We start from the raw sequence: 25,739 nt of genomic DNA, 5'->3' as shown, positions 1-25,739 counted from the left end.
AGGGGTAGTTCCACTTATACCAACGTAATGAGAGTTTGTATACAAAACATGTATGCTACCTGTAACTACTGTGTAAAAGTTAGTAAAAATCTGTTAGGTAGTTGAAAAGTTATTAGTTTGTCCCGCTAAATTTGTGTTTTGAACCAGTGTGCGTCGTAGTAACTTGTGAGGTTCAGACCTGTCTTTGGACAGTTGACTAAACAATATATATATATATATATATATATATATATATATATATATATATATAAATTCTATTAAATTTCAGTCCCAGTTAAGAATACTACCGGTACTAATTATTATTCACATCCACAATGACATTCAGCATTCAAACGTTTTTGAATGACGATATTTGAAACATGGGAAAAAAGCATACTACTCACATTACTCTCTGGTAACAAGATGCTTCTGCTTGACATTCTTCAAGAATACTGTAGTTATACAATATTTCACTGAATAAAACTCATATAATATTTACCATATTTCATGTGGTCGCAAAACTCAGACCAGCAGAGATTTGAGTTCACATTCAAGATCACTGTTATCACTTACAACTGAAATCTTCCTAGGGACAATATATTATTTTCTGTGATATGATTTAAGAACTCTTCCTAATGCAACAGAACTACTAGAAAAACACATGGCAAATTCTGCTGTAAATTGAAACGTTTTCTAATGGACACATTGTTACCATGCATTTCAGAAAATAACCACTTACCATGAATTATTATTATTATTATTATTATTATTATTATTGGGTTATTTTGCGACGCTGTATCAACATCTCTGGTTATTTAGCGTCTGAATTATATGAAAATGATAATGCAGGTGAAATGAGTCCAGAGTCCAGCACCGATAGATAGTTACTCAGCATTTGCTCATTATGGGTTGAGGGAAAACTCTGGAAAAAACCTCAACTTGCCCCGATCGGGATTAGAACCCAGGCTACCTGCTTTCGCGGGCAGACGCGCTAAACATTACTCCACAAATGTGGACACTTATTATGAACACTGTTATTTTACTTCACATATTTGTTTATTCTGTGAACACAGTATTCATTACTCTCTTATCAACAAATAGTTTACCAGTTATAATGTACCAATTCAGGCTTTGCAGATGAATGTCTATAGGATTGGTGCTCAGTCAGTATCGTGATGAATTTGAGAAATAATGATAGGTATCGAAATCCGAATTCGGACACCTACTGCAGCGAATGGGACCATAATGCTGACCATACGTAACCACAATATGGCGAAGGTTACTTATGTCCCAGGAATAGAGAAAATTGATCAAATACCTTGAAAATGGGTAGGACTGGAGAATGGAGTAGTGGAAGTTGGATGTGATTACTGGGAGAGCTATATGCCCACCCAACCCGCCAGAAATAGGGACTTTACATATATACAAATTCGTCGTGCGCGAATGAAAAAGATGGCCATATTGCCTGATAGTGATGGTGTATTCAGTGTCGCCAACGCCTCTGACATAATACTACACACCTAATCAAACTTAACATAACCTATAACATAATAATACACACCAAATCTAAGCTAACCTAACCTGTCACATAATACTATACCCCTGCAGTAACATTCCCCAAGTTTGGTATCATTTCGTTTGCAAATGTTGCCTCTCTTCGTGTACATGTCGACAACCATCTAGTAGAAGAAGTGGAACGTGATGGCGAACGTCTTTTGTCTCTATTCTTCATAATTACATTTAGCTGATTAAGCTTGTTTTTTGTGAATGAATCAATGTGTTAATGCAATGATAATTCCATATATACAGTGCAGCAAAAGTTGAAATTTGTCGAGGTTGTGAAGAGTGCAATATTCGTTCTGTGACCAGTGGATTATTTACCTTGATCCACAACACTAGTTTGATGATAGTTCACCTCTGCTCAGGCCTATGTAGATATAAAATCTGCAATTCGTTATTCAAAATAGGCCATTTATGAGCTCTTGAGTCATGAATTTGCATTATATACAGGGAATTTCAACAGAAGTTTTACCTGCTTATACATAGAGATGAAATGACTGTACAAAACATCTACGACAATAATGTTACATTTGAAGGGCTTCTAGGACGAGAATATACATGCGTGCACTGTGAGTTGATCTAAGCTTACAAAACATTTCCCACAAACATCGCACTTGAATGGTTCCTTCGCAGCATGAATACGACGATGCCTTATGAGGCGACTCGAGCATACAAAACATTTCCCACAAGTATCACATTTGAATGGTTTCTCTCCAGAATGCGTACGTGAATGTAATGTCAGCTCGCACGAACTTACAAAACATTTTCCACAAACGTCGCATTTGTAAGGCCTCTCGCCAGTATGCGTGCGTAAATGTACAGTCAGATAACCGGATTGTGTGAAGCATTTTCCACAAATATCGCACTTGAATGGCTTTTCGCCAGAATGCGTACGTGAATGCACAGTAAGTTCACAAGAACTTATGAAACATTTTTGACAAACGTCACATTTGTAAGGTTTCTCGCCAGAATGTATACGTGCATGAACTCTCAACGTAGCTGCATCTGCAAAACATTTCCCACAAACTTCGCAACTGAATGATTTTTTGGAAACGTGAGTGCGACCGTGTCTTGTGAGACGAATCGAGCATACAAAACATTTCCCACAAATTTCACATTTGAACGGTTTCTGACCAGTGTGTGCACGTAAATGCAATGACAAGTCACCTGAGCTTACAAAACATTTGCTACAAATGTCGCATTTATAAGGTTTCTCGCCAGAATGCGTACGAGCATGGACTGTGAGGTAACCCGAATGTGCAAAACATTTTCCACAAACATTGCATTTGAATGGCTTTTCTCCAGAATGAGTACGTGAATGTACTCTAAGTTGACCAGAGCTTACAAAACATTTCCCACAAACGTCACATTTGTAAGGTTTCTCGCCAGAATGTGTGCGTCCATGAACTCTGAAAGCAGAAGAATCTACAAAACATTTCCCACATATATCGCATTTAAATGGCCTTTCGCCAGAATGTGTCCGTAAGTGGGTTTTGAGATGTCCATATTGTATAAAACATTTTCCACAGGTATCGCATGTGAATCCCTTTTCAGATCTGTGGATGCGCAAATGCATTCTGTGACTTTGAAGATCCTGTAGAAACAGGCCACAAATAATACACTTAAAGGAAGTTTCGTTCGTGTGAATGTCGGGCTGTGTTTCCAAATTGTTCATACTTCTATTGTAAAAATGAGATACAATTCTACTTCCTCCAACAGAATTCTGAGAGAGAAAATTTCCAGGTCTTGTCCACGCCACCTGTAGCATATCATTCCCACCAGTGCTGTAATGAAAACATCCCATTTGTGAAAGTTACGAACATCGTAAAAAGGGCATAGTTGTAAAATGCTGAAATATATTAGTTTTGCATGGGTTACTTGACATATCGGTCATGTTTGTTATTAGACATAAGATTTGCAGAGTAAAGTAAAATTCGGACACTGGGAAGTAATTAGAGAGGCTGTATTAAGAAGATAATTTTCTGAACATCAAAATGTCAAGTAGGCATTGTAAATTACATTTATTACTGTAAACAAAATGCAGATGAAAACCGTGGATTAGTAAATGCTCTTTGTTAAAATCATGGTGCTCAGTTAGCCGAAGGCCTAGAACAAAGGTTTGCACACTGCTAAACTCTGGTAGAATCCTGCTGGCTCCACGTTGCATTTGGGGTAGAGAAAGACTTGTAATAGATGGAAAGTTTCCCCACGAAATACGTGTTATCATATCGGCATCACAATCATGTGGTGTAAAGTATTTCCTATGGTACACCAAGAATGTCATTCTGCGAAATAATAGAATACACGTCAAGTATTTTCCTTCTAGATGGCGACACTGAATAAATGACGCAATATTTTGAAAAACCAGTCAATGGGTGAAAAAATGTACTCCTCTCGGTTGTCATCTAAATTATATTGTCAATGCCGAACATATTGTTGAGCCTCAATTTCCAGACATCATTTATTACGGACTTTCTTGTTTTAAATAAATAACCTCAACTGATACGTACTTCCATGAAATTCATAGAGACGAAACATGGCATAACAAATATTCATATTCAAGTAGAGACATAATAATAATAATAATAATAATAATAATAATAATAATAATAATAATAATTATTATTATTATTATTATTATTTATTTATTTATACTGCCAGAGTTAATGCCACCGGACCTTCTCCTACACTCTACCAGGTCACAAAGTATACAAGTAGTGAAAATTTAACAAAAAGTTAAAGAAAACAATACTAACATATTAAAAAACAATAGCATAACAAAATCGACACTAACAACATGAAAATAATACAATAATAGAAAAAAGAAAGTAAACTACAGGTCTAAAGATTGGAATATAATAAAAGCAACTCAGTTAGTACTAATAATTAATAAGGAAAGCATATGGAAGAATACAGCAAATGCAATGTAATAAAATAAAAAAAAGAAGAAAAAAATACGAGAAATAAATAAAATTCACAATAAAGAGGGTACGATAATAAATTCATCCAGTGATCAAGAGAATAAAAAGGGGGAAAGGAAGGAAAAGAAATATATATATATATATATATATATATATACATACCTATACATATATATATATATTACAAAACTATCGCAGGGAAAAGGCCTTATAATTTAAAGAATCTGAATTGTTTAATTTTTAAACTAGACAACGTCCGATAGTCACTGACATGTTGTGGTAGAGTTCAAGAGATGAGCTGCAGAGACCATGAAACCACGATGTAAAATTCATTGCTTCAACTTAGGGTACCAGTCAATGCAGTGATAATGGAAATGTTCAGGAACATTCAGATGTAAGAAAAATATTAACTGCTACACAACTAATCCGACTCCAGTAGTATATGGTTAGGTGATTTATGATTAGGGGGCGGATGTTGATGACCTAAAAATTTACTTAAAATAATGAATAAAATGCTCTTAAAATAATGAAAAAATGACAAAACTGAAAGAAAACTGCATTTAAATATTATTCACCCTACTCGCATCACAACTTTTTAAAAATAGTTACCTTTTTTCAATAACTGCCCTGCAAATGTCGGAGAGAGAAGGCAACTTCCTGGAATTTTACTAAGATAAAGGAAAAGGGCATGCAACAAAATTAAAGTTTTAAGGGAAAACTATAAATTTGAATAAGGCTTTATAACGTGTTTCAATCAGGGGTGGTCCATGTCAGTGCCTTCATTCTCTGTCTCCTTCCGGTTTTCACTTTTGTTACCTGACCTTCCAGATGGGGTGTGTAAATGATAACATACACTTGCTTCCTAGAAAAAGACAAAGCCAACTCCTAATATTTTATTCGCCAACTGCAGAACGCAGTTGCAAAGTTTATTGGTTTCAAGTGTTATGTACTTCTAGAGTTGCCAACTATTTTTGAAGAAAATACAAGAGACTAAGGCATCGACAAAATTTCACATAGAAAATAGAGAAATTATTCGGCTCAGTTACTAAAAAACTTTATTCAATATTTCGGCAGCTAGGTTTAAAAATTAAGAGTAATTTGAGATAGATTTTTGTCTTGCGTAATAGTTGAAGTCGACTGCAGTTTTCAGCTCTTATTTGATTGAATTTGACGTGCTCATGTTTCGAACATCTGTCCAATTATTGTTCATGAGATGAAAGACTCTCTTTGTATGGGCATTACTACTTAATATGCTTAGAACAAAACTAGTCGGTATTTCCAAATTTATAACATTAACACGGTTTGATTTTAGACAGGTGAGCATTAAAACACATTTCCGGCAAGCATTTCATTCTACTGTATAAAGACTGAAAATTTCAATGCATCTCTTGAACAACATAATTCATCATATATAAACAATCATCATTCACGGCAAAATCAAATGTTTAGAATAAAAATTTTTACATTATGTAAAGGCAGAAAAGTGCTCAAGGAAAAGAATAATATGGTAGCTGGAAGACTGTTAAAAATTAGGGGCAAATACGGGAGGGTTGGCAACCCTATGTACTCCACAATACAGTAATTAGTTCTTTATATCTTTCTTCCATCACAAACATTAGCACAGCTATCCGTGCGACTGTGTTTAACAACTGCAAAAGAGAACACATATTTCTTCTTTATGACTTATGGACATGCTCAGCACACTCACCTATCAGGTAAGATTTCAGATTCATCTGTCACTACTTCCAGCTTATTCTCCTGTTTTACTCTAACCATGCCAAATGCCTCTTCCTGAAAATTAAAAAATATATATATATATATATATATATATATATATACATATAATAGAGAAGAACAATGGCAGCAGAGTCTAGAGCTCAGAGCCATTCAAATTAATGTTCACTGTTTTAAACTAACGAATTTTAATATCTAGCAGAACTTACATAATGCCAATAACTAAGTATATGGTTAATTGTGCAAAGAATATGAATTACAATTTTATTCTCTTTTATTTTTTTTAAAACACGTACATGAAGCTCACATACTGGCACTGTCTTTCAGAGCAGACTGAAGCTGATATTGGAATTAAAGAGAATGAATTAAATAGATCTCTGTAGATATTGCCTACTTCAAACGAGACAAAAATGTCAAGTAACTTAATTACTATGAAGAAATAAAAAATCACCCATTTTTTTAAATTAGTAGCACAGTATGACGCAAGCACAATCAGAGTAGGTCTATTGCACCAGAACATAAGATTCAAATGGACCACAGAATTAAAAAAAAAGTTAGTCACTAATTTTGAATGTTGTAAATAGATGGTAAATATTTATTACTATTGAATTATGCTATTCTTTATTATTGTTAATATAACCTACAGAAAAATTCCTTTTATGCCATCCTAGCGTTATAAACAGGTTGTTGCTAAGTACATCTAATCAGCTTATGCGTGCAAATAATAGGAATGACATATTCGCTATAATGTAATACTGGAACGGTTGGGTGGGGATGCATGCAATTCATCTATCTTGCTTACCGCTTCTATGCGGCAAGTAACAATAAATGAAATGCAGGACTCAAGGTAATATATAATTTCTTTTCAATCTTTAACAATTTTGTATCACTTTTTTAATATCACATAAAACAGTTGATGGTTCAGAGAAACTAAGAGTTTGTAATACTCACAAGGTTATCCATTTCTCTTTATTCAATGCCAATGCTAGGTGCAACTAATTGATATGATCAGTACGAACATATCAACACTTATGTCAGCTATGTATGCCGAATTATTTCATAATTTATTTCCAACACTTTATAATGCCAAGATGGCATAAAGTCACCTTTAAATCGAGAAAAGTTCGTTCCGACACCGGGAATCGAACCCGGGACCTCTCAGCTCTGCGCACTGAGGGCTCTTTCCAACTGAGCTTTGCCAGGACACGATCCACGGTGCCGGTTGAACTCTTCTCATGAATGTGATGCCATAAAGTGTTGTATCCAACTCGTGGATAATCTTATTATGACACTAGTGAAAATTCACTCATTCCATAATCATCAAGATTATCCACTTGTTGCTTAAATAACTATTACAGTACAATTTCCCTTTTGCCCTCTATAGTTTTTTCTAGTATCAATGAAGAAGTCCTCAATGCAAAAATAACCATCTTATAGTAATATAATTAATCAAGTAAAAAAATATATATATATATACATATCGAGTTATGACTGTACGTATTCACATTGTTCAGTGTTCAAAAGTTGTTTTATCCCATTGTCCACATTTTTCCTAACATGTGTTCCATATTCGTACACTGTCACTCATTGAATTTGGTATCCCTTGTTCCACTTCTTTAAGGAATATATATGATACACCATTATCATTTTAAAAATGCTAGAAGATCATCTCACCTACAAAAGTCACCTACAGCAAAAATTCCACAAGATGATAAAAGAAGTTGTAAAAAAAGAAAATGAAAGGAAACTGTAAATTTTGTTCATCCTGCTCAAATAAATTTCAGCTTTAAAAAACTGCTAGAATTTTACATGTATCAGATTATTTTATTTATTTATTTTTTTTTTCGACAGGACAGAATAAATGTGAGGAAATGATAGACTACTTAGTTCAATACAATTGTTATGGGAGCATGTTCTTTATTAGTAATTACACTTCGGGAAATATAATTTGCGAATTCATTGTAGTAAAATTTCGGAAAGTGTGCTCTTCTTGCAAAACGATGCACCCACTCGCAAGTCCCTGATGAGTATATTACACAAGATCGATGAAATTGGCTATGAATTGATTGACAATGCCCAATATTCGCAAGATTATTCCCCGAGGACAATCTAATATTTCCGAAACAATAATTGAAAAGAAAGAAGCTCTCATCAATGAAGCACTGTTGAACAGTGGCTCGTGGAACAAGAAAATTTTATCTTTTAAATGCTTAGAATTATTTTTAATAGCTGACCTAGTATGTATAGGCTAGATGAAAGAATTTTATGATGAATAAATTTAAATCCGTTTTAAGATATAGCAACTTTTTTCTATATAAGGTTAAGAACTATCAATACTGCCTCAAATAATCAGAGTAAATAACAATACATCAACAACCACTTCATCTAAAGTGTTGGTAATTGACGAAAATTCTCTAGAACAGAAAGTCAATATATTGCTGCATCATATCAAAATGAGAAACAAATACTGTTAATAATCTTGAAGGCTCAATCCTGTTATTCACCATTAAGCTTTATAAGGATGTTAGGAATAAAAGGGAATATGAGCTTAATGTCGAGAAAGTTAAAAACAGAACAACTAAAAAAATATCACTCACCTCTGGTTCACACTTTATGCCAGAAAGGGTATTTGGAAGTGCACTTTCCTCAATTTTGACTTCCCATTTGAAGGAAGAGCTGGAGTCCTTGCTCTCCTTTGTTGTCCCTGCCTGCTGAATACACAGATAAAAATAATTATAATTTGTTATATTTTATTGGAAGATTTAATATCTTGCAGCTGTTAGCATTGTGTCTACTAGCTGAAAATTGCCTGCTATTCTTTTTGACAATGAGTAACAGAAATTACGTATGATTCAATCAGTCTACAGCAGAATACCAGCAAAAGCAGTTGCATGTGCATAACACTCTAATATAATAAAGTATAGATATCATTGAAAGGAAAGAAGACATAAATAGGAAGAAAGACAGAGGTCTATAAATAAGGCTGAGAGGCCACAACCAGTGATAGCTAAAAATCTTAAAATTAAAATTTTAAAGATATTAAATGCAATTGGAAAATGTGGGGATGTGATCAAGAAGTGTACCTAAGTGGAACTGAAAAAAGATCGAAAAGTGATTACTTACATTATAAGGGGGAGATGAAGAGAATAATCAAATGAGAAGAAAAGAAGGAAAAGTAGTTACAGTGAGTGAGAAATAGTGAAATAGGAATATTGAGTGTTTGTGATAGTGGGAGAAAGATTTGGGTAAGTGGAGTAGTGAGAAAGTGAAAGTGAGAACAAATAGGAATAGAGAACCACAAGAGCAATAGAGCAAAAGTGTTAAGTGAATTGAATAAGTGATAGCAAGGAAATATTACAAACATTTGAACATTGGAACAGTAAATGAACATAAGAGAAAAAAAATGTATGGGAAAAACTGAGTAAATAATAAAATATGGTAATGTACAGTATATGTAAAAGTGTAATTTAGATATTACTGAATGTTACAAGGGATAAAAAGAAGTTTGAAAGTGGTATAGAATATTAGATATGGCAATTAAAAAGAGCTAATATTGGAATTAATGAACAAAAAGCTTGCACCTTAAACCACAAATTTAAAGCAGCAAAATATGCACTTATTTATAAATAATTCCAAATCATTGCGAAACCTTGAATAATTTTGAGGAAAAATTGTTCCTGGGCCGGGAATCGAACCCGGGACCTATGGTTAAACGTACTAACGCTCTACCAACTGAGCTACCCGGGAACTCTACCAGACACCGATCCAATTTTTCCCTCTATATCCACAGACCTCAAAGTAGGCTGACAACCGTCAAGCAACCAACATAGAGTGCACACTAACCCTGTGTGACTTAAATTGTGGTTTTCTGTTGACGAACAGTGACGTATATTATGCAAATCAAGCTTTCAGGTATGCACTAATTTATAAATAATTCCAAATCATTGCGAAACCTTGAATAATTTTGAGGAAAAATTGTTCCTGGGCCGGGAATCGAACCCGGGACCTATGGTTAAACGTACTAACGCTCTACCAACTGAGCTACCCGGGAACTCTACCAGACAGCGATCCAATTTTTCCCTCTATATCCACAGATCTCAAAGTGGGCTGACAACCGTCAAGTAACCAACACTGAGTGCACACTAACCCTGTGTGACTTAAATTGTGGTTTACTGTTGACGAACAGTGACGTTGAAGTGTGAAGTTGATTTGAATAATTTCGAGGAAAAATTGTTCCGGGGCCGAGCGTTGAACCCGGGACCTTGTTAAACGTACCAATGCTCTACCAACTGAGCTACTCGGGAACTCTACCAGACACCGATCCAATTTAAGTAACACAGAGTTAGGGTGCACCCAATGTTGGTTGCTTGACGGTTGTCAAGCCCACTTTGTATCTCTATCTTTATATAAAACTGTACCTAGTATCTCATATTCATTATTTTAAAATTTATACTATATTCTACAGTATAATATGCAATGTTTCAAGTACGTACAATCACATCAACCCCGAATAACTTGGTATGTGAAAGTATATATTACGAGGCTTGAATAGGAACATGTTTGTCTCTTAGCTCTATTTATATCACAATTCGGCAATTATTGTAAGGTTTAAGTAGATAAACATACCCGACCAATACCTGATGATGTTAGGAATAATCCAGAGTGCATAAAATCGTTAAATAATGTCCCAGTAATCAGGTTACGTCTGGTTTTCTGTATCTGTGCATAGCTTGGAGCAATATCCTAAATATTTACTCTGTAAACACATCTCCCATACTGAGCACGAGGAGATTAAAGCTACCAAATATTGTAGCAGAGTGAGTTTATATATTCCCATAGCAATTAATAATATACACAGATGTGAAGATATAGAGAAATAATAAATGTTTATACATCTTGATTACACAACTTTTAACACTTTATCACTTCGGAATATGTATTATATGTCTTTCTCGTGTTAAATATTACTGTATCTGGTTAACAGGTTTCGGTCTGTTATTGACCTTTTTCAGAACTGGTTGTTGCTGGTCTTGGCACCTTTTGTTTTGTTTCCTGTGGGGGTGTGTTTGTGTAGTGAAATGTGGAATCAAAGAGTGTGTGTGTTCTGAACTTTAGTTTTGTATTGAGAATTTCATTTGGATGTGTTATTGTGTGCCTCTATATTTCTTATTGTTCTAGTGTGTTTAGTTTCTGGCTTTTTGGTTAGATGTGTAGAAAACACTTCCACATATGCGGAACACATCACAAATGCTAACCACACCTACAGAGAAATCAACACAGACATGGAAATTCTACACATCCAACCAAAAAGCCAGAAACTAAACACACTAGAATACGAAATAAAGGGACACATAAAAACACATCCAAATGAAATTCTCAACACAAAACTCAATTTCAGAACACACACACACTCTTTGACTCCACATTACACTACACAAACACACCCCCACAGGAAACAAAACAATAGGCGCCAAGACCAGCAACAACCAGTTCTGAAGAAGATCAATAACAGACCGAAACATGTTAACCAGGCACAGTAATATTTAACACGAGAAAGACATAGCCTATAATAGATATTCCGAAATGAATGTTTAGTCAGATGAATAACAAAACTTCACTGCGGTCACTCAACATTGTAACGAACGCAACAAAATTAATACTGGTAATAAAAAAAAATTATATATGAATGAGGCAGTAGAAGAGGATAAAAGAAAAAGTCTCACATCTGGTGAAGGATTTTCCTCTTCTTTAACAACGTCATCATATGGCTGTATTGCCAGAGGATCGACCTCGGCTTCCATCTTGATAATATCCATTATAACTGAAAAAGCGTCAGAAAATAATCAGTTTGCTGCACATGTGACCTCTTTACCTTCAATATTAGTCATGTGTAATACAGAAGAGTTCATTATTAGACTATACATAAATTAAGTGTGACTTGTAATCGTAATTGTAAAATGCAATAATAGACTACAAATTTTGTCTATTTCTACCCTTATCGTTATTTCCATAAAAAAAAAAGATGCATAACATTGTATAAGTGAAGTCCACATAGAAATGAGTGAATCATTCGGAAAGAGACAAAATCTGATGGTATCATTTCCTTTCGCCCTTGTATTACACAAACATTGTAATACACATGTACAGAAATTAGTCACAATATTGGCATGTCTTGGCTTGCGTAACAGTGACAGTAATAGAAGATAACTCTGATATTACCACAACAGTGATTTCACTATGAGCTACTACGAAGCCCAAACATTGTTACTTATGATTATTAGAGGAGAAAAATTCGCTCCGACGCCGGGGTTCGACCCCTAGTCCTTGGTTCTACGTACCAAGTGCTCTAATCACTGAGCTACGCCGAAGTTCAATCCACAGCATCGGATCGAATCCCTTTCCTCTAGTGTTTTTTCCCTTTGTGGCCTAACTCCAAGTTCACATATATGTTGACATTTAAGTCAACTGCCATTATACAAGGAGCACTCAACTGAGTGACTTGGTGGCCGGGATTCCACAGTAAGTAACTTGGATCAGGCCACAAAGGGAAAAACACTACAGGAGAGGGATTCGATCTGATGCTGTGGATTGAACTTCGGCGTAGCTCAGTGGTTAGAGCACTTGGTACGTAGAACCAAGGACCAGGTTTCGATTCCCGGCGTCGGAGCGAATTTTTCTCCTCTAATAATCATTGTTACCATAACAGATGTATTCTGTAGGACAACAATTAATCTTTACGTAAATTGCTACTTATGTTTCACACAACAGATATACCGTACCTAGGGTACACTTAAAAGCTATATTTTATAAAATCATGGTCGTTAGTCCAAATTGTTTTTATTACGACGCTAATGTTGTATAAATATATAATATTATTGGCTACTAGACTACATCTAAAACCAAACTGCATATTATCTCAAATTTTTGTCTCATGCAGTGGTAGGCCTATATTCAAAATGTATAAACACGCCTGGTTCCGTTCATCGGGTTGATGCACCTACAGTTAATGTACCTGGGCATATGAGTTCAAATGTAGTACATACATACATACATACATACATACATACATACTTACTGTACATAATGTTCTGCCCAAGGGTAGGTCTTTCACTGCAAACCTAGCGTTCTCCAGTCTTTCTTATTTTCTACCTTCCTCTTAGTCTCTGCATATGATCCATATACGAGTATCTTAATGTCGTCTATCAAATGATCTGATATCTTCTTCTGCCCCGAACTCTTCTCCCATTTACCATTCCTTCCAGTGCATCTTTCAGTAAGCAGTTTCTTCCAAGCCAGTAGCCCAACCAATTTCTTTTTCTCTTCCTGATCAGTTTCAGCATCATTCTTTCTTCACCCACTCTTTGCAACACAGCTTCATTTCTTATTCTAACTGTCCATTTGACATACTCTATTCTTCCGGACTTCACCGAAATTCACCACAAGGGTTAAATATCAGTTCTAACAGGGTTTGTGATCCGATCAGAGACTGGAATCTCTCAATTAGTTTTTGCCCCACAACAGTATATGATTAAAAATATAATCTTATAAATTTGGAGTTTATCTGACCTTATGAATATATTGAGGCCCGGTTGCAGAAACGCAAATCAAATCAGTCCCTGATCGCCAATCAGTTGATGTCTGATTTATTTGATTGTTCTTTGCGTTGCACAAACGTGAATCTCCAATCAACTTGTCTCAATTTACTAATTGCTGATTTGAGAAAGAAATACATTTGACAACAGCGCTATTTAGCAACCACAGCCAATTTGATGCTCTTTAAAAGTAGGGAAACGAATGCATCAAGTGGGCGGTGACTAGGAAAACAAGTGAATGTTCAAGTGAATGTTTTGCTGTTTTGTTGCTTTTTGTAGAAAGGAAACAGGCGGATTCTATTTGTATATAGACTACAATATAGTGAAAAAAAATGAAACCCAAAAAAAAAAAAAAAAAAAAACGTGAGGGGGCTTCTGTTGTGGGATTTGCTAGGAGAGTCGACAAGAAATTGGAATATGCATAACCTCCATAACCCAAAATAATTCCATTTCCCATCTCTCTGTTTACAAATGGAGCTCGTAACCCACTCATTAAAAATACAGTATTGTGTTGTCATGTGTAGAACCCTGCCAACGGGCTACAACATTCCAGAATTGCAGTGATGGTGTAGACTACATATTGCCTGTATATTCACAGAAAATAAACCTTTTCTACTTCGATAAAGTTCGGCATCATTTCAATCAGGTGATTGGACGGGGATGTGAGCAGTCTATACAACCAATATTAGGCTACTCTTGAAAATCCTGACATGGCTGAAAATTCTCTCTGGATTTCAAATCGTTCCCTGTTTGAAGTTTGGGGATTTATGAGACCCTGCCATAACAAAGCAATTTCATACGTAACATTCCTAACTACTCGGCAAATAGTTGATTTGTGGACCCTAACAGGATAACCCAAGACCGCCTGAAAAATTACAACAGCATAAAATCTCAGCATTATTAGAACTTGGTTCATTGGAGAAAGTGGAAGGTTTCGATTTGTCTGTCTGCATATATTTGTTTCAATTTTTGAAAATAACAAAACACACGAATCCTTACTTAACCTAAATCAATTCATGTCTATCACGAAAACGCCTTCTTCTTAATAATATTTTTTTCATTCTAAAATTTCTTCATCAGAAGAATCCATTATGTCGAAAACAATATTGTTACGATGTAACTATTTACTATATACATTACAGTAACTGCATTATGAACAGAACAACATAAATAGCCTACTTGATCGATGATCAGTGACTTAACCAGCAAAAATCTGTTGATCAAATCTGATGGAAGACTGATCTCCGATCAAACACTGATTGTTCTTTCTGCAACAGAAATAGAACTGATGGTCAATCAAACCCTCCTTGATTGCCAATCATATTTTGATCGGTGTTTCTGAGACTTATTGGTAAGAAACAACAATTATACGGTACCTACTGAAAATATTATCGCTTCTATGAAGACATCTTTAATGAAAAAATTGAATTTGGCAAGCTTAAGTACAATGTAACATGTGAAAATCTCCCTTATATGTCTTCGAGAAAATAATAATTACGTAGAAAGAGAAAGTTATTTATGAACAGAAATATTTGTTCCTACAACTATATGGACAGAATTGAGATAAGGGATTTTTAGAGTAACTAAAAAGAGATGTAATAATATAACAAATTTGTTCCTTTGTGATGAAAATTTCGCAATTTTTAATCAACTTTCAATCGATAATTTCTTTAAAAATCATGTAACTGAACTAAATAAAAGTTCCCCTTTATTCCGCAGTAAAACTTTTACGAAAATTTCTACGAACTAGTTTTTTTTTTTTTTTTTCAATGAATATTTCCATTGCCTGATTAGTTATTCCTGATTTATGACTGCATATAATATTTTGCCCTCTTCTTAAGAATCTAATGTATTATTTATTTTAAGCAGTGGTTTATTTACTTTGTCTCTAACATACTTAAATGTTGCCTTATAGAACATTCCTTTCCAACTGAAAGCATTTTGCAGGTATATCGAAAATTTCACAATAGTTGGTTGGAATGTGAAAGACAAGGAGGTATCGCTAAACTAAAGATTAGGTGTGGAAACTTTTAGCTGTGCTGTTGTGATGCTAACCAAGTACACAACGTCGCCAACATATGGGCATGATATTTACCTGGTCATAGCCTACATACCAGGAAGAATTTGGTTTCTTTCTCTTTCCTTCCCACTTCCTCCTCAACCTTACTCAATAGGATTAGGTGGAGTTAGATGAGATAAGTTTCAGATCAACTTAAACAATTTAAAATTTCCGATCCAATGATTGATGCCATAGGATCTCATGTGTTAAAATCATCTTTAGCTATAATTAGCAATCATTTGTATCCAAGAAGCTTTTATTGTAAATGATTTCCTATGTTTTCTCATCATTTATCTTAATGCTTATTTTTCTTTCAAATTGCCACATACATAATTGTTGTTAATCATTGTTCACTGTAAATGGATTAGTAGGCCGATCTATGAACCCTTATTTAGGGCAGCTTTTGTTGATACAAATTTATTATCATTATTATTATTATTATTATTATTATTATTATTATTATTATTATTATTATTATACGCACTGTCAGTGATATGGTTAGAAAGGTTTGATGAGGACATAGATTAGTTACAAGAACACTGGCTGTCAATGTTTGAGATAGAGTTTAATAAGGACATAGATCAATGACGGACGCTTTGTGTAAAAAATGAAAAGTGAATATCCCTCTCTTGTAAGATTTTTTATTTCCCAAACTTGTTTCTACCGATCAACACGATATTCCCTCCATTACACTATACTTCTCCTTCATTTCGTTGTGATAACATGTTACTTCTTTCAAGGCGTGTATTTACTTTCAGTGCAATTAAAAACTTGCCATAATACTAGTTAAACTTTGCACTTGACTACCGCAGTCAACTCTTAAAAATATAGTCACGAATTTTATTTGCGACATATCGCTGGTCTTTTGTTTCACATGGCTCGGTATGGTATGGTCACTAATTGTGAGCATAGTCAGTCTTGCTGTTCCGAGAGTATTATTTCTATATGCAGTTCGTAGTGAAAAGTATAAAAAGACAGTCGTAACTACAACTAACGGTAAATGTTTTGAAAAAAATATATATCGTTCTGAAACTCATCAATTTTTCGTGTGTTAGAAACTATGGAAACATTTACTTCTCGTGCAAACGACAGTAGCAAAATTTTACACTTGTGCCACTCTTGCTCTCACTATTTTCACAAAACGTCTAAGAACTTATCCTCGACTTCATGCATAAAATGTGAATTTAATAACTTTATTTATGCGTTTTGCGTGGAGGTAGTGAGAACAAGACTGACACAAGTCCTAACCTTTTATACGGTCGTTTGTAAAAAAAAATTCCTTTGCAGGACGAAAAATTACATTTTGTTCGCATCAAATTTCTGCACATTTAAAGGACAAAACTAAAATTCTTTCAATCATTTATCACCAGAGTACACTGCTCTCTTAAAATAATTGATAATATTCAGGAAAATCAATGGCTTTCCCAAAACACGCTATGAAATGTTTCATATAAAACAATTTGTTTCTCGAAAAGGAAGCAAATTTGCATTAAAGTTTTTTGTTTAAAATATTTCAAGGAATAACCCCCTGAAATGTCCCGCGCCGTGGCATCGCGGTCTAAGACATCTCACGTAGGCCTCGCGTTACGGAATGCGCGCTGGTTCCAGTCCTCATGGGGGAAGAAATTTTCTCATAAAATTTCGGCCAGTGTATGAGACCTGTGCCCACCCAGCATCGTGATGCACTTGGGGAGCTACGATAGGTAGCGAAAATCCGGTTTCGCAAACCAGCTATAATGGCTGTGGGGATCATCGCGCTAACCACACAATACCTCCATCCTGGTTGGATGATCGTCCACCTCTGTTTCGGCATGTGGACGTGAGGCCAGCAGCTGGCTGGTCGGTCTTGGCCCTTCAGGGCTGTAGCGCCATGGATTTTAACCCCCTGAAATTGACATTACTTACGATTCACCATGTATTCAAAGCATATCAAAGCCTGAATAAACCAAACCTGTCACTATTTCCCGGCCTTGGAAAAACTTGCTGGAGCACTCCCAGGCATTTTTGGCTCATTGTCTGGTTTTATGTTGTGAAATATATTTATTAAACAGTCTCTATTTTGCTGCTCGAATTTTTTAAAAAATTTGCTCTCATCGACATGCACGCAATTGTTAGTGAAGTCACTTCCTCCCCTGGTGCTGCTAGAGCAAAGCCAGAGCCAAGGACTGTGTGTGAAGCCAGTTTCTTCCCTGCAGCTGCCAGTCTCGTCTCGGATTCTTTGAGCGTTTTGTCAGTAATGTGCAGTTTAAAAATACATTTTCTTTAATGTTGTTAGTATAACAAGTGCAAAAATGTTTAATTCTGTATAATATTTACAGTCTATTCAGTTCAGTACCGGTATCTTAACAATTCAGGAGAAATATGAAATTAAGTGCCGTGGAAGATCTACACCTGTGCTAGATAAAACAGTGTTCGACAAGCCAACAAAATAATACACGAGGAGATTTAATTGTGATGTGTATAAGAAGTTTGTGTGGTTGACAGGATATTAAAAATGCGTTAATCTGTTTTACATGTCTTTTGTTAGGTGGCGATTCTAGCTGAACTCAGAAAGGCATAACCGATCTTAGGAAACTAAATGAAAAGATTAATAATCATGCAAATTCGGTATATAACTAACACCTTGAACTTGGCTGTGTTGGAAAGAGTGAATATTCAAGAGAATTTAAGTTCTGCTCATAAACGAGCCGTTGAACACCATAACAACAGCATGAGAAAAAACAGAAGTGTTGTCTAGAATTATTGACTGCATCAAGTTTTGTGGAACCAACAAGTTAGCATTACGAGGCATAATGAAAAGATGGAGTCTGACAATCAAGGAATATTACTCAATATGGTAAATTATACAATTGAAAGAGATTCGATGTTCAAGTCCCATTTGGAAAGCTCTTCGCCATTTAAAGGCCTATCAAAAAGTATTCAAAATGAGCTACTGGAATGTATATTGGACTTATTCAGACAGGAAATTTTAGCAGAGATTGAGGAAGCCGAATTTGTCTCTGTTCTTGCTGATGAGACCACAGACATATCTGAAAAACTTCAGCTTGTGTGATTGTAGTTCGGTATTGTAACAAAGAAGGAAAAACTGTGGAGAGGTTCTGGGATTTCTTTAACCCAACTGGACAAGACGCAAATGCAATGTCAGAGTGCATACTTTCACAGATAGAAACAATTTAAAACTAAATAAAGCTAAGCTTATTGGACAGAACTACGATGGAGCAGCTGTGATGAGTGGGTATTAAATGTGGTACAAGCAAAAGTTAGAGACTGTTACAAATATACATATTTCGTGCATTGTTATGCCCATTAGTTGATTCTCATAATGGAAAGAGCCGCTAAACAAAATACAAAGGTTCTCATATTTTTTGCTAATTTATCCAGTATCCTTGCTTTCTTCTCTCAATCTCCACATAGACAGTCTGTATTAGATTCATGTGTTTCAAAGAGAATTCCATCAGTTGGGACAACAAGATGGAATTTTAAAATAAGAACAGTGAATGTTGTTCATGAGAAGAAGGAGCCATTGTTAGAATGTTTTGAAAACATAATGGAATCTGAAACATCTAACAATATCACAATATATGAGGCAAGCGTCCTGGTGTGTACTCTTGAAGGTCCTGAATTTAATTTATGGCACAGTTTTCTTTCTTTTATTGATGCCTCATGTAGATATACTACACAACCAATTACAACATCGCCAGTTCGTTGTTTCTACAGTTCAAATCAGCACATCAAGCTTTGTTAATGCCATACACACAATACGGAACAGTGTACAGTTGAGCTGCAAGAACTGTGAAAATGAAAACCCTAGCAAACATCGTAAAGTCGAAGTGATTCAGACAAAGGTTGCGGCAGCCAAGGAAGTATGTGACCTCATTATCACACAAGCTAACACCCGATTCCAGTTCATAGATCATCTGATATCTTCTCTTCTGTATCAAGAAAAATTTGAATGCTGTGAAGCTTATTTCCTGAAAATGACCTAAATGTATGTGTGAAGCTTTTTCAGATGTTTGATAAAGACAAACTCAAAACGGAACTCACTGTGTTGTATCAGAGACAAGAATTCAGAAATATCAGTGGCGCAGTCAAGCTCTTGGAGTTTCTTCTAGCCTATCTGAGAAAATCCTGTCTTAGAAATATAATGAGAGAAGAGAGAGTAACCGCATCAGCTATGTTGTCCATTGAAACGACTATGTTAAATGACATATCTGATTTTAATATGGTAATTAAAAAGTCTGCAACCTACAAGGAACTAATCTTTAAATAAGGTAAGTTGCATAGTTTATAATATATTTTTGTATGCAGCCCCTATGAATTCAATACCTACAAGCCGCTATTGGTTATAGTATATCTGTTTCATTTCATCATGAAATAACGCAAAACAAATCCGACGTCAATCCCATAGGTGCTGCAGAGCAATATCGAAATTTCAACATATTTCTTTTTATGCTTACCTTTTAATTATGCAGCAGTGGATACAACACACTGGTTATCTTGAGAAAATGGTTCAGAGAATCTCATACTCAGAATAGCAGCAGTTCTATTGCTAAATAAACACATGGACGCAAAATCTAGATCATTCTACGGCCAAAGCAAAAATATCCACTAGAAGTTTCAAAAAGATCCGAACAATTTCTTCCATTGCCTCTACTAATAGTCAAAACATAAAAAAAATAAAAATAAGTAGTTTTAACACAAGATGGAATGCAGAAGTAGGGCATTTTCTTATACCAGTTACATTTTTTCCACACTCTTAACACTGTCCCCAGTTTCTATCCTCTATTAATGCCTATAGCCAAAATAAACATAATCATTTTAAAATAAAAAAACAGTTCAGTTTAATGTTTCTATGGTCTATTCATGAATTTCGTACCTATTCATTCTTTTAAATTACAACTCAAGTGATCCTCTAATTTGTTTCATTTTTTACTTGTGGAGTTTTCGCCAGAAAGATATACTACTTATGACTGCAAACAGTTTGTTACTCACTCAAATTAGTCTTAAGGTTCATCTACATGATTCAACTTTTGTTTCAACTTTATACGTTCAAGCGATGCATGCAAGATCGATATTTAATATTAATTAATATGTATACAATACGTAGTGAAGAGGACGTACAAAACGGCGCACCATGTAGACACAAAATCTTCATGCATCTTAATTCACCGTGCGTTTTAAACTTGATTGTTCCAATATTCTTCCCAGATTGCATGCATATGCGCATGGAAAATTTAACCATGTAGATGCATCTTCATTCATTCTTCTTAATCCACAAATAGATATTTCATTCCCGACTTTAGATTTCATTTTACACCTCTCATCTCTAAAGTAAAAACAAAATGATCGGGCTTCTTAGGGACTAGACTTACTGATTTTCAAACAAAGTGTAGTTAATCAAATAGGGCAGTATGATGGAGGGGTGGAACGGAGAAAAATTCTCTCCGGCACAAGGATTTGAACATGGGTTTTCAGCTCTACATGCTGACGCTCTATCCACTAAGCCACACTGGAATCCCATTCCAATGCCTGATTGAATCCTCTCAGTTTAAATTCCACCTCTTAGGTTCCCTCTAATGGCCAACCCTCATGCACTGCGTCACAGATGTGTGACAGTGGCACAATGTCCAACACATCAATGTGCAGAGGTGCACTCATTATGAATGACGAAGTGGCTGGATCTGACGGAATAAGCACCATCTTAAATCACTAAGTGATTATTTTCGCATATACTATATTATGATGTACCGAAGTACATATGATATTTCCATGCAGAAATTCTGCGTTTTCATATGATGGATTGGTGGAACGGAGAAAAATTATCTCCGGCACCGGGATTCGAATTCGAGTTTTCAGCTCTATGTGCTGACGCTCTATCCACTAAGTCACGCCAAATTCCATTCCGATGCAGGATTGAATCCTCTCAGTTTAAGTTCCACCTCTTAGGTTCCCTGTAGTAGCCAACCCTCATGCACTGCGTCACAGATGTGTGACAGTGCCACAGTGTCCAGCCAGAGCCTTCTTTAGTTACAAGCCGGGGCCATACGTCGGCAACACTGTAATTAACTGTCACCCGGAGGCTGACCGTACAGTACACGTGTTTGTGCTAATGCCGATTTCCAATGTAAATTAATGTTCAATATAAGTGTGTGTCGACGGAATTATGTTTACGGTCGTACCAAACGTTAATTGTTGATGTATTATAAACTAAAGGAAGGTCCGGGGTTCGATCCCAGGTGGTGACAGGATTTTTTCTCGTTACCAAACTTTCAGAACGGCCCCGAGGTTCACTCAGCCTCCTATAAAATTGAGTACCGGGTCTTTCCCGGGGGTAAAAGGCGGTCAGAGCGTGGTGCCGACCACACCACCTCATTCTAGTGCCGAGGTCATGGAAAGCATGGGGCTCTACCTCCATGCCCCCCAAGTGCCTTCATGGCATGTTACGGGGATACCTTTACCTTTTTTTTTTTTATTATAAACTAAATGCGTGTTGGTGATAAAAAACAAGACAATAAATGAAAATAAAATGGTTGCAGTCTTTGGGAATTTTTACGGTTATGGATGACAAAGTAATTGACTATTCTATTAAATATTGTATAACCACATTTTTATATTCTTATTTGTGGTTTGTGTGTATCAGAATTCTAGCCAAATTGTTGGGTCTCGCCTGCTATATCAATAAAGTTACGCCGTTCATTTTCAAGTTCATTGTAAACAGCTGTTTTGTGATCCCATAAATGTTGCAGTTTTGTTGAAGATTCGGAATGCCTGCTATACGTCAAAACTATCTATAATTTGTAGATGCATACAATCACTTTGTTGGTTTGGTCAATGTTACTTATGCCCCGCCCACTATAGAGACATAGGCCAATTTTACACATATTTAGTATAACTTGTTGCTTCTTTGACAGGTTAGGTTTGGTTAGTTTAGGTTTTTGTTATAGCCTACCTTGCATATACAATTATAGCGCAACATTGGCAGTGATAAAAGTGAAATATTCGTTCAGTGGGCGTTGGATATTCTACATTCACCGCGTTTTGTTACGTATTATGTTGAAGGGATGTGTTTTCATTTTTTCATAGATTGTTTTACTTGGCTTAACTGTATTTACATCCTCATACTTTTATTATAATAGGAATGTCAATAGTTTCTTCTGTTTACATTTTATTTTAGGCCTATTTGCATAATTCCATTCTTAGCTTGTTTTCTGTAGTTATATTTATTTAAAATTATATTTTAAAAAGTTTATAACAAATAATTTAGGATAACAGTATTGTTATGGTGACTGGCCAGGTTCAAACTAGAACTGGCTTCCTGGACATCTGAAATATTTATAGAAAAGCACGACATAATCACATGAAATTAAAATGCACCTTTCATGTCAGAGGTGAAACAACATTAAGCGGCAAAACATTGTCAATTTACTAGCCACATAATGGTTAATTGATTGGAATAGGGTATTGCGAAAGTACGTCATTATTTTATTTATTTTTGGTACAAGTAACATTTCTTTAAGTATTTATTTATTTTCCATTGTATCATCAATAAAAAAACAAGTATGTTTTTATTTTTTATTTTTTTAATTATAAGTGTAGTTGCTACGACACATAGGCACACAGCACTTTCTAGGCATCTGAAATATTTGTAGAAAAACACGATAGATAATCACATAAGATAATATTAAAATATATCCTAAACCTTTCACAGATGAAACACCATTAAGTCGCAAAACATTGTCAATTTGCTAGCCACAAATTTGTTAACTGAATGGAACTTAAGAATACTGCGTAGGAACTTACGTCTTTATTGCATTATTGATTTTATTATTTTCGGTGCAAGGAATATCTTTTTTATTTATTTATTTACCTTCGTACTATCAATAAAAACATGTTTTTTTTTTAATTATTTTAAGTGGCAGCCTTCGTATGTAAGTAGTCTACTTACGCTGTATTCTGAAGTATAGCTAATTGATTGCAATAAAACACTATTTTCGAACCCGTAATAATTTACATCTTGCCTTTGTGCATGAAGTAATATTGAAAAAATGCGCGTTACGTATAACGAAAGCAATGAGCAAACACAATATCACTCTAAAATCTCCCGCCTCCACTCTGCGTTGCCAAACCTACCCATGCCCCGGCTTGTAACTAAAGAAAGCTCTGGTCCAGCACATCAATGTGCAGAGGTGCACTCATTACAAGTGACTAAGCGGTCTGATCAGACGGAATAGGCGTCGTCTTAAATCACTAAGTGATGGGAATCCAGTGTGGCTTAGTGGATAGAGTGTCAGCATATAGAGCTAAAAACCCGGGTTCAAATCCCAGTGCCAGAAAGAATTTTTCTCCGTTCCGCCCATTCTTCATCATATGATGACGCAGAATTTCTGCATGGAAATATCTTATGTACTTCGGTACATCGTAATATATAAAATAGGAAAGTGTCTACTAATTGTGGACAATTTAAAAGCAGCTTTCAATTGTTATGAGAGCACATGTAAATTTCGACATAGAAAAACTAAGCAATCTTTGGGTATTTTGTCTTATTGAAAAGAATCTGAGAGGAAACTAAAGTTGAAGTAGGTAGTTCAAGTGAATTGGGAACTGCAAATAGTCTAATTTGTAAGGGATTCTTTGCAGAGATGGATTTGAAAAGTTACGGGGAAATATTTGAAGAAAAGGAAACTGTTCGAAAATGTAGTAAATTACTTGCGAAATGAAAGGTGCGAAGTAATGCGAGTGTAAACGATGCGGTGTCTAGTAAAGGAAAGGAATATAGGGATATAAAACGATAAGATGAAATGTGAAGAACGCAAAACTTGAATGGATTCAATAATCACTGAAAAATAGTGAAGCACAACATATAATAATTAAACACATAGCTTCATAGTAACTTCGTTTCCACGTCCACCATTACAGTAGTCAGTACTGATATTATTAAACAAAAATTTCAAGGCTTTAAAAATCTTGCACATATTGTATATGCAAGGCATAACAAAAGCCAGCTAAACCTCATCTCAACTTACCTAACCTGTCACAGATTCGCCTATGCGAGGCATAGCTTGAATGTAGCCTAAACTAGCGTGAAACATTCGTAATGTTACAAGTTATGTTGGTATGACTGGTAAGACAGTTGAAGGGACCTACCTCAGCGCTAGTTTAACCCATTTCTGCAAGTAACGTTAAGTAGTATAAGATATAACCTACAAATAACAGCCTACATCCACCTCATACAATATCATGCATTGTAAAACAAAACTGAAGAGTCGGGGGGGGGGGGAGGAAGTCGTATCTTCACCTTTAGACATTTTTTAGTTAAGTAGTACACTGTTGTTCTTCAGAGGTACTACGAGCCTGTCGAGTCACGGCCCCTACGCGCTAATAATCACGTAGTCCTTGTAAAACAGATTTCAAGATGTGTACTGTGGGGAAGGAACAGTCAATGTCAACGCGTTAAAACGTCATTTTCTCGGAACAGCTTATTATGGACATCGACATTTCTTTTCCCTAACCCTTCAATTGTGAATAACTCGAACCATAATTTCGTAACCTTCCCACAAGAACTACACCGAAGGCAAAACTGACAATATTAATAGACAAAGACTTACCTCTATGACGTACTAATATGAAAATGAACCAGACTTTATACAATTTCTCTTTAGTCTTCTCCGTTCAGAATGACAGAACATACGATGGCAATACTCGTTGAACAGCTTTCACTACGATCAAGTGACCCGTGATCACGGTAACCGAACGAAAAGTATACCAAAATCAACGAATTAGTATCTAACTCGTTGACCAAAACGTAACCAGATCGATTATGATGATGATAATAATAATAATAATAATAATAATAATAATAATAATAATAATATAACATTATTATTATTATTATTA

General features: G+C 35.3%; 1 protein-coding gene across 3 annotated transcripts; it reads right to left on the bottom strand.

Annotated features, from left to right (window-relative positions):
* Nucleotides 1-245: 245 nt before the first annotated feature.
* On the bottom strand, nt 246-25,605 carry LOC138691445 (zinc finger protein ZFP2-like). Of its 3 annotated transcripts, none has more exons than XM_069813372.1 (5): nt 25,451-25,605; nt 11,918-12,015; nt 8,792-8,905; nt 6,169-6,251; nt 246-3,323 (listed from the first exon to the last, which is right to left on the bottom strand). In XM_069813372.1, the coding sequence occupies exons 2-5, from the start codon at nt 12,008-12,010 to the stop codon at nt 2,081-2,083; spliced, it is 1,533 nt and encodes a 510-aa protein (XP_069669473.1). In that variant the 5' UTR covers nt 12,011-12,015; nt 25,451-25,605; the 3' UTR covers nt 246-2,080. The 3 variants fall into 3 exon arrangements, with proteins under 3 accessions (XP_069669473.1, XP_069669474.1, XP_069669475.1); XM_069813373.1 differs by having other exon boundaries at nt 8,792-8,902; nt 25,451-25,604; XM_069813374.1 differs by lacking the exon at nt 246-3,323 and adding an exon at nt 4,746-5,322.
* Nucleotides 25,606-25,739: the final 134 nt, after the last annotated feature.

The sequence above is a fragment of the Periplaneta americana genome, chromosome 16, assembly GCF_040183065.1.
Source record: "Periplaneta americana isolate PAMFEO1 chromosome 16, P.americana_PAMFEO1_priV1, whole genome shotgun sequence".
Classification (NCBI taxonomy): Eukaryota; Metazoa; Arthropoda; class Insecta; order Blattodea; family Blattidae; genus Periplaneta; species Periplaneta americana.
Note: the sequence above shows the minus strand (reverse complement) of the source record. Positions and strands in the feature narration are given on the sequence as shown.

Coding starts and splice junctions, on each gene's coding strand:
- LOC138691445 (XM_069813372.1), bottom strand. CDS start 12,010: ATGGATATTATCAAGATGGAAGCCGAGGTCGATCCTCTGGCAATACAG. Junction 8,906..11,917: donor AGGAAAATCCTTCACCAGAT/GTGAGACTTTTT, acceptor CTGTGTATTCAG/CAGGCAGGGACAACAAAGGA. Junction 6,252..8,791: donor GCATAAAGTGTGAACCAGAG/GTGAGTGATATT, acceptor TTTAATTTTCAG/GAAGAGGCATTTGGCATGGT.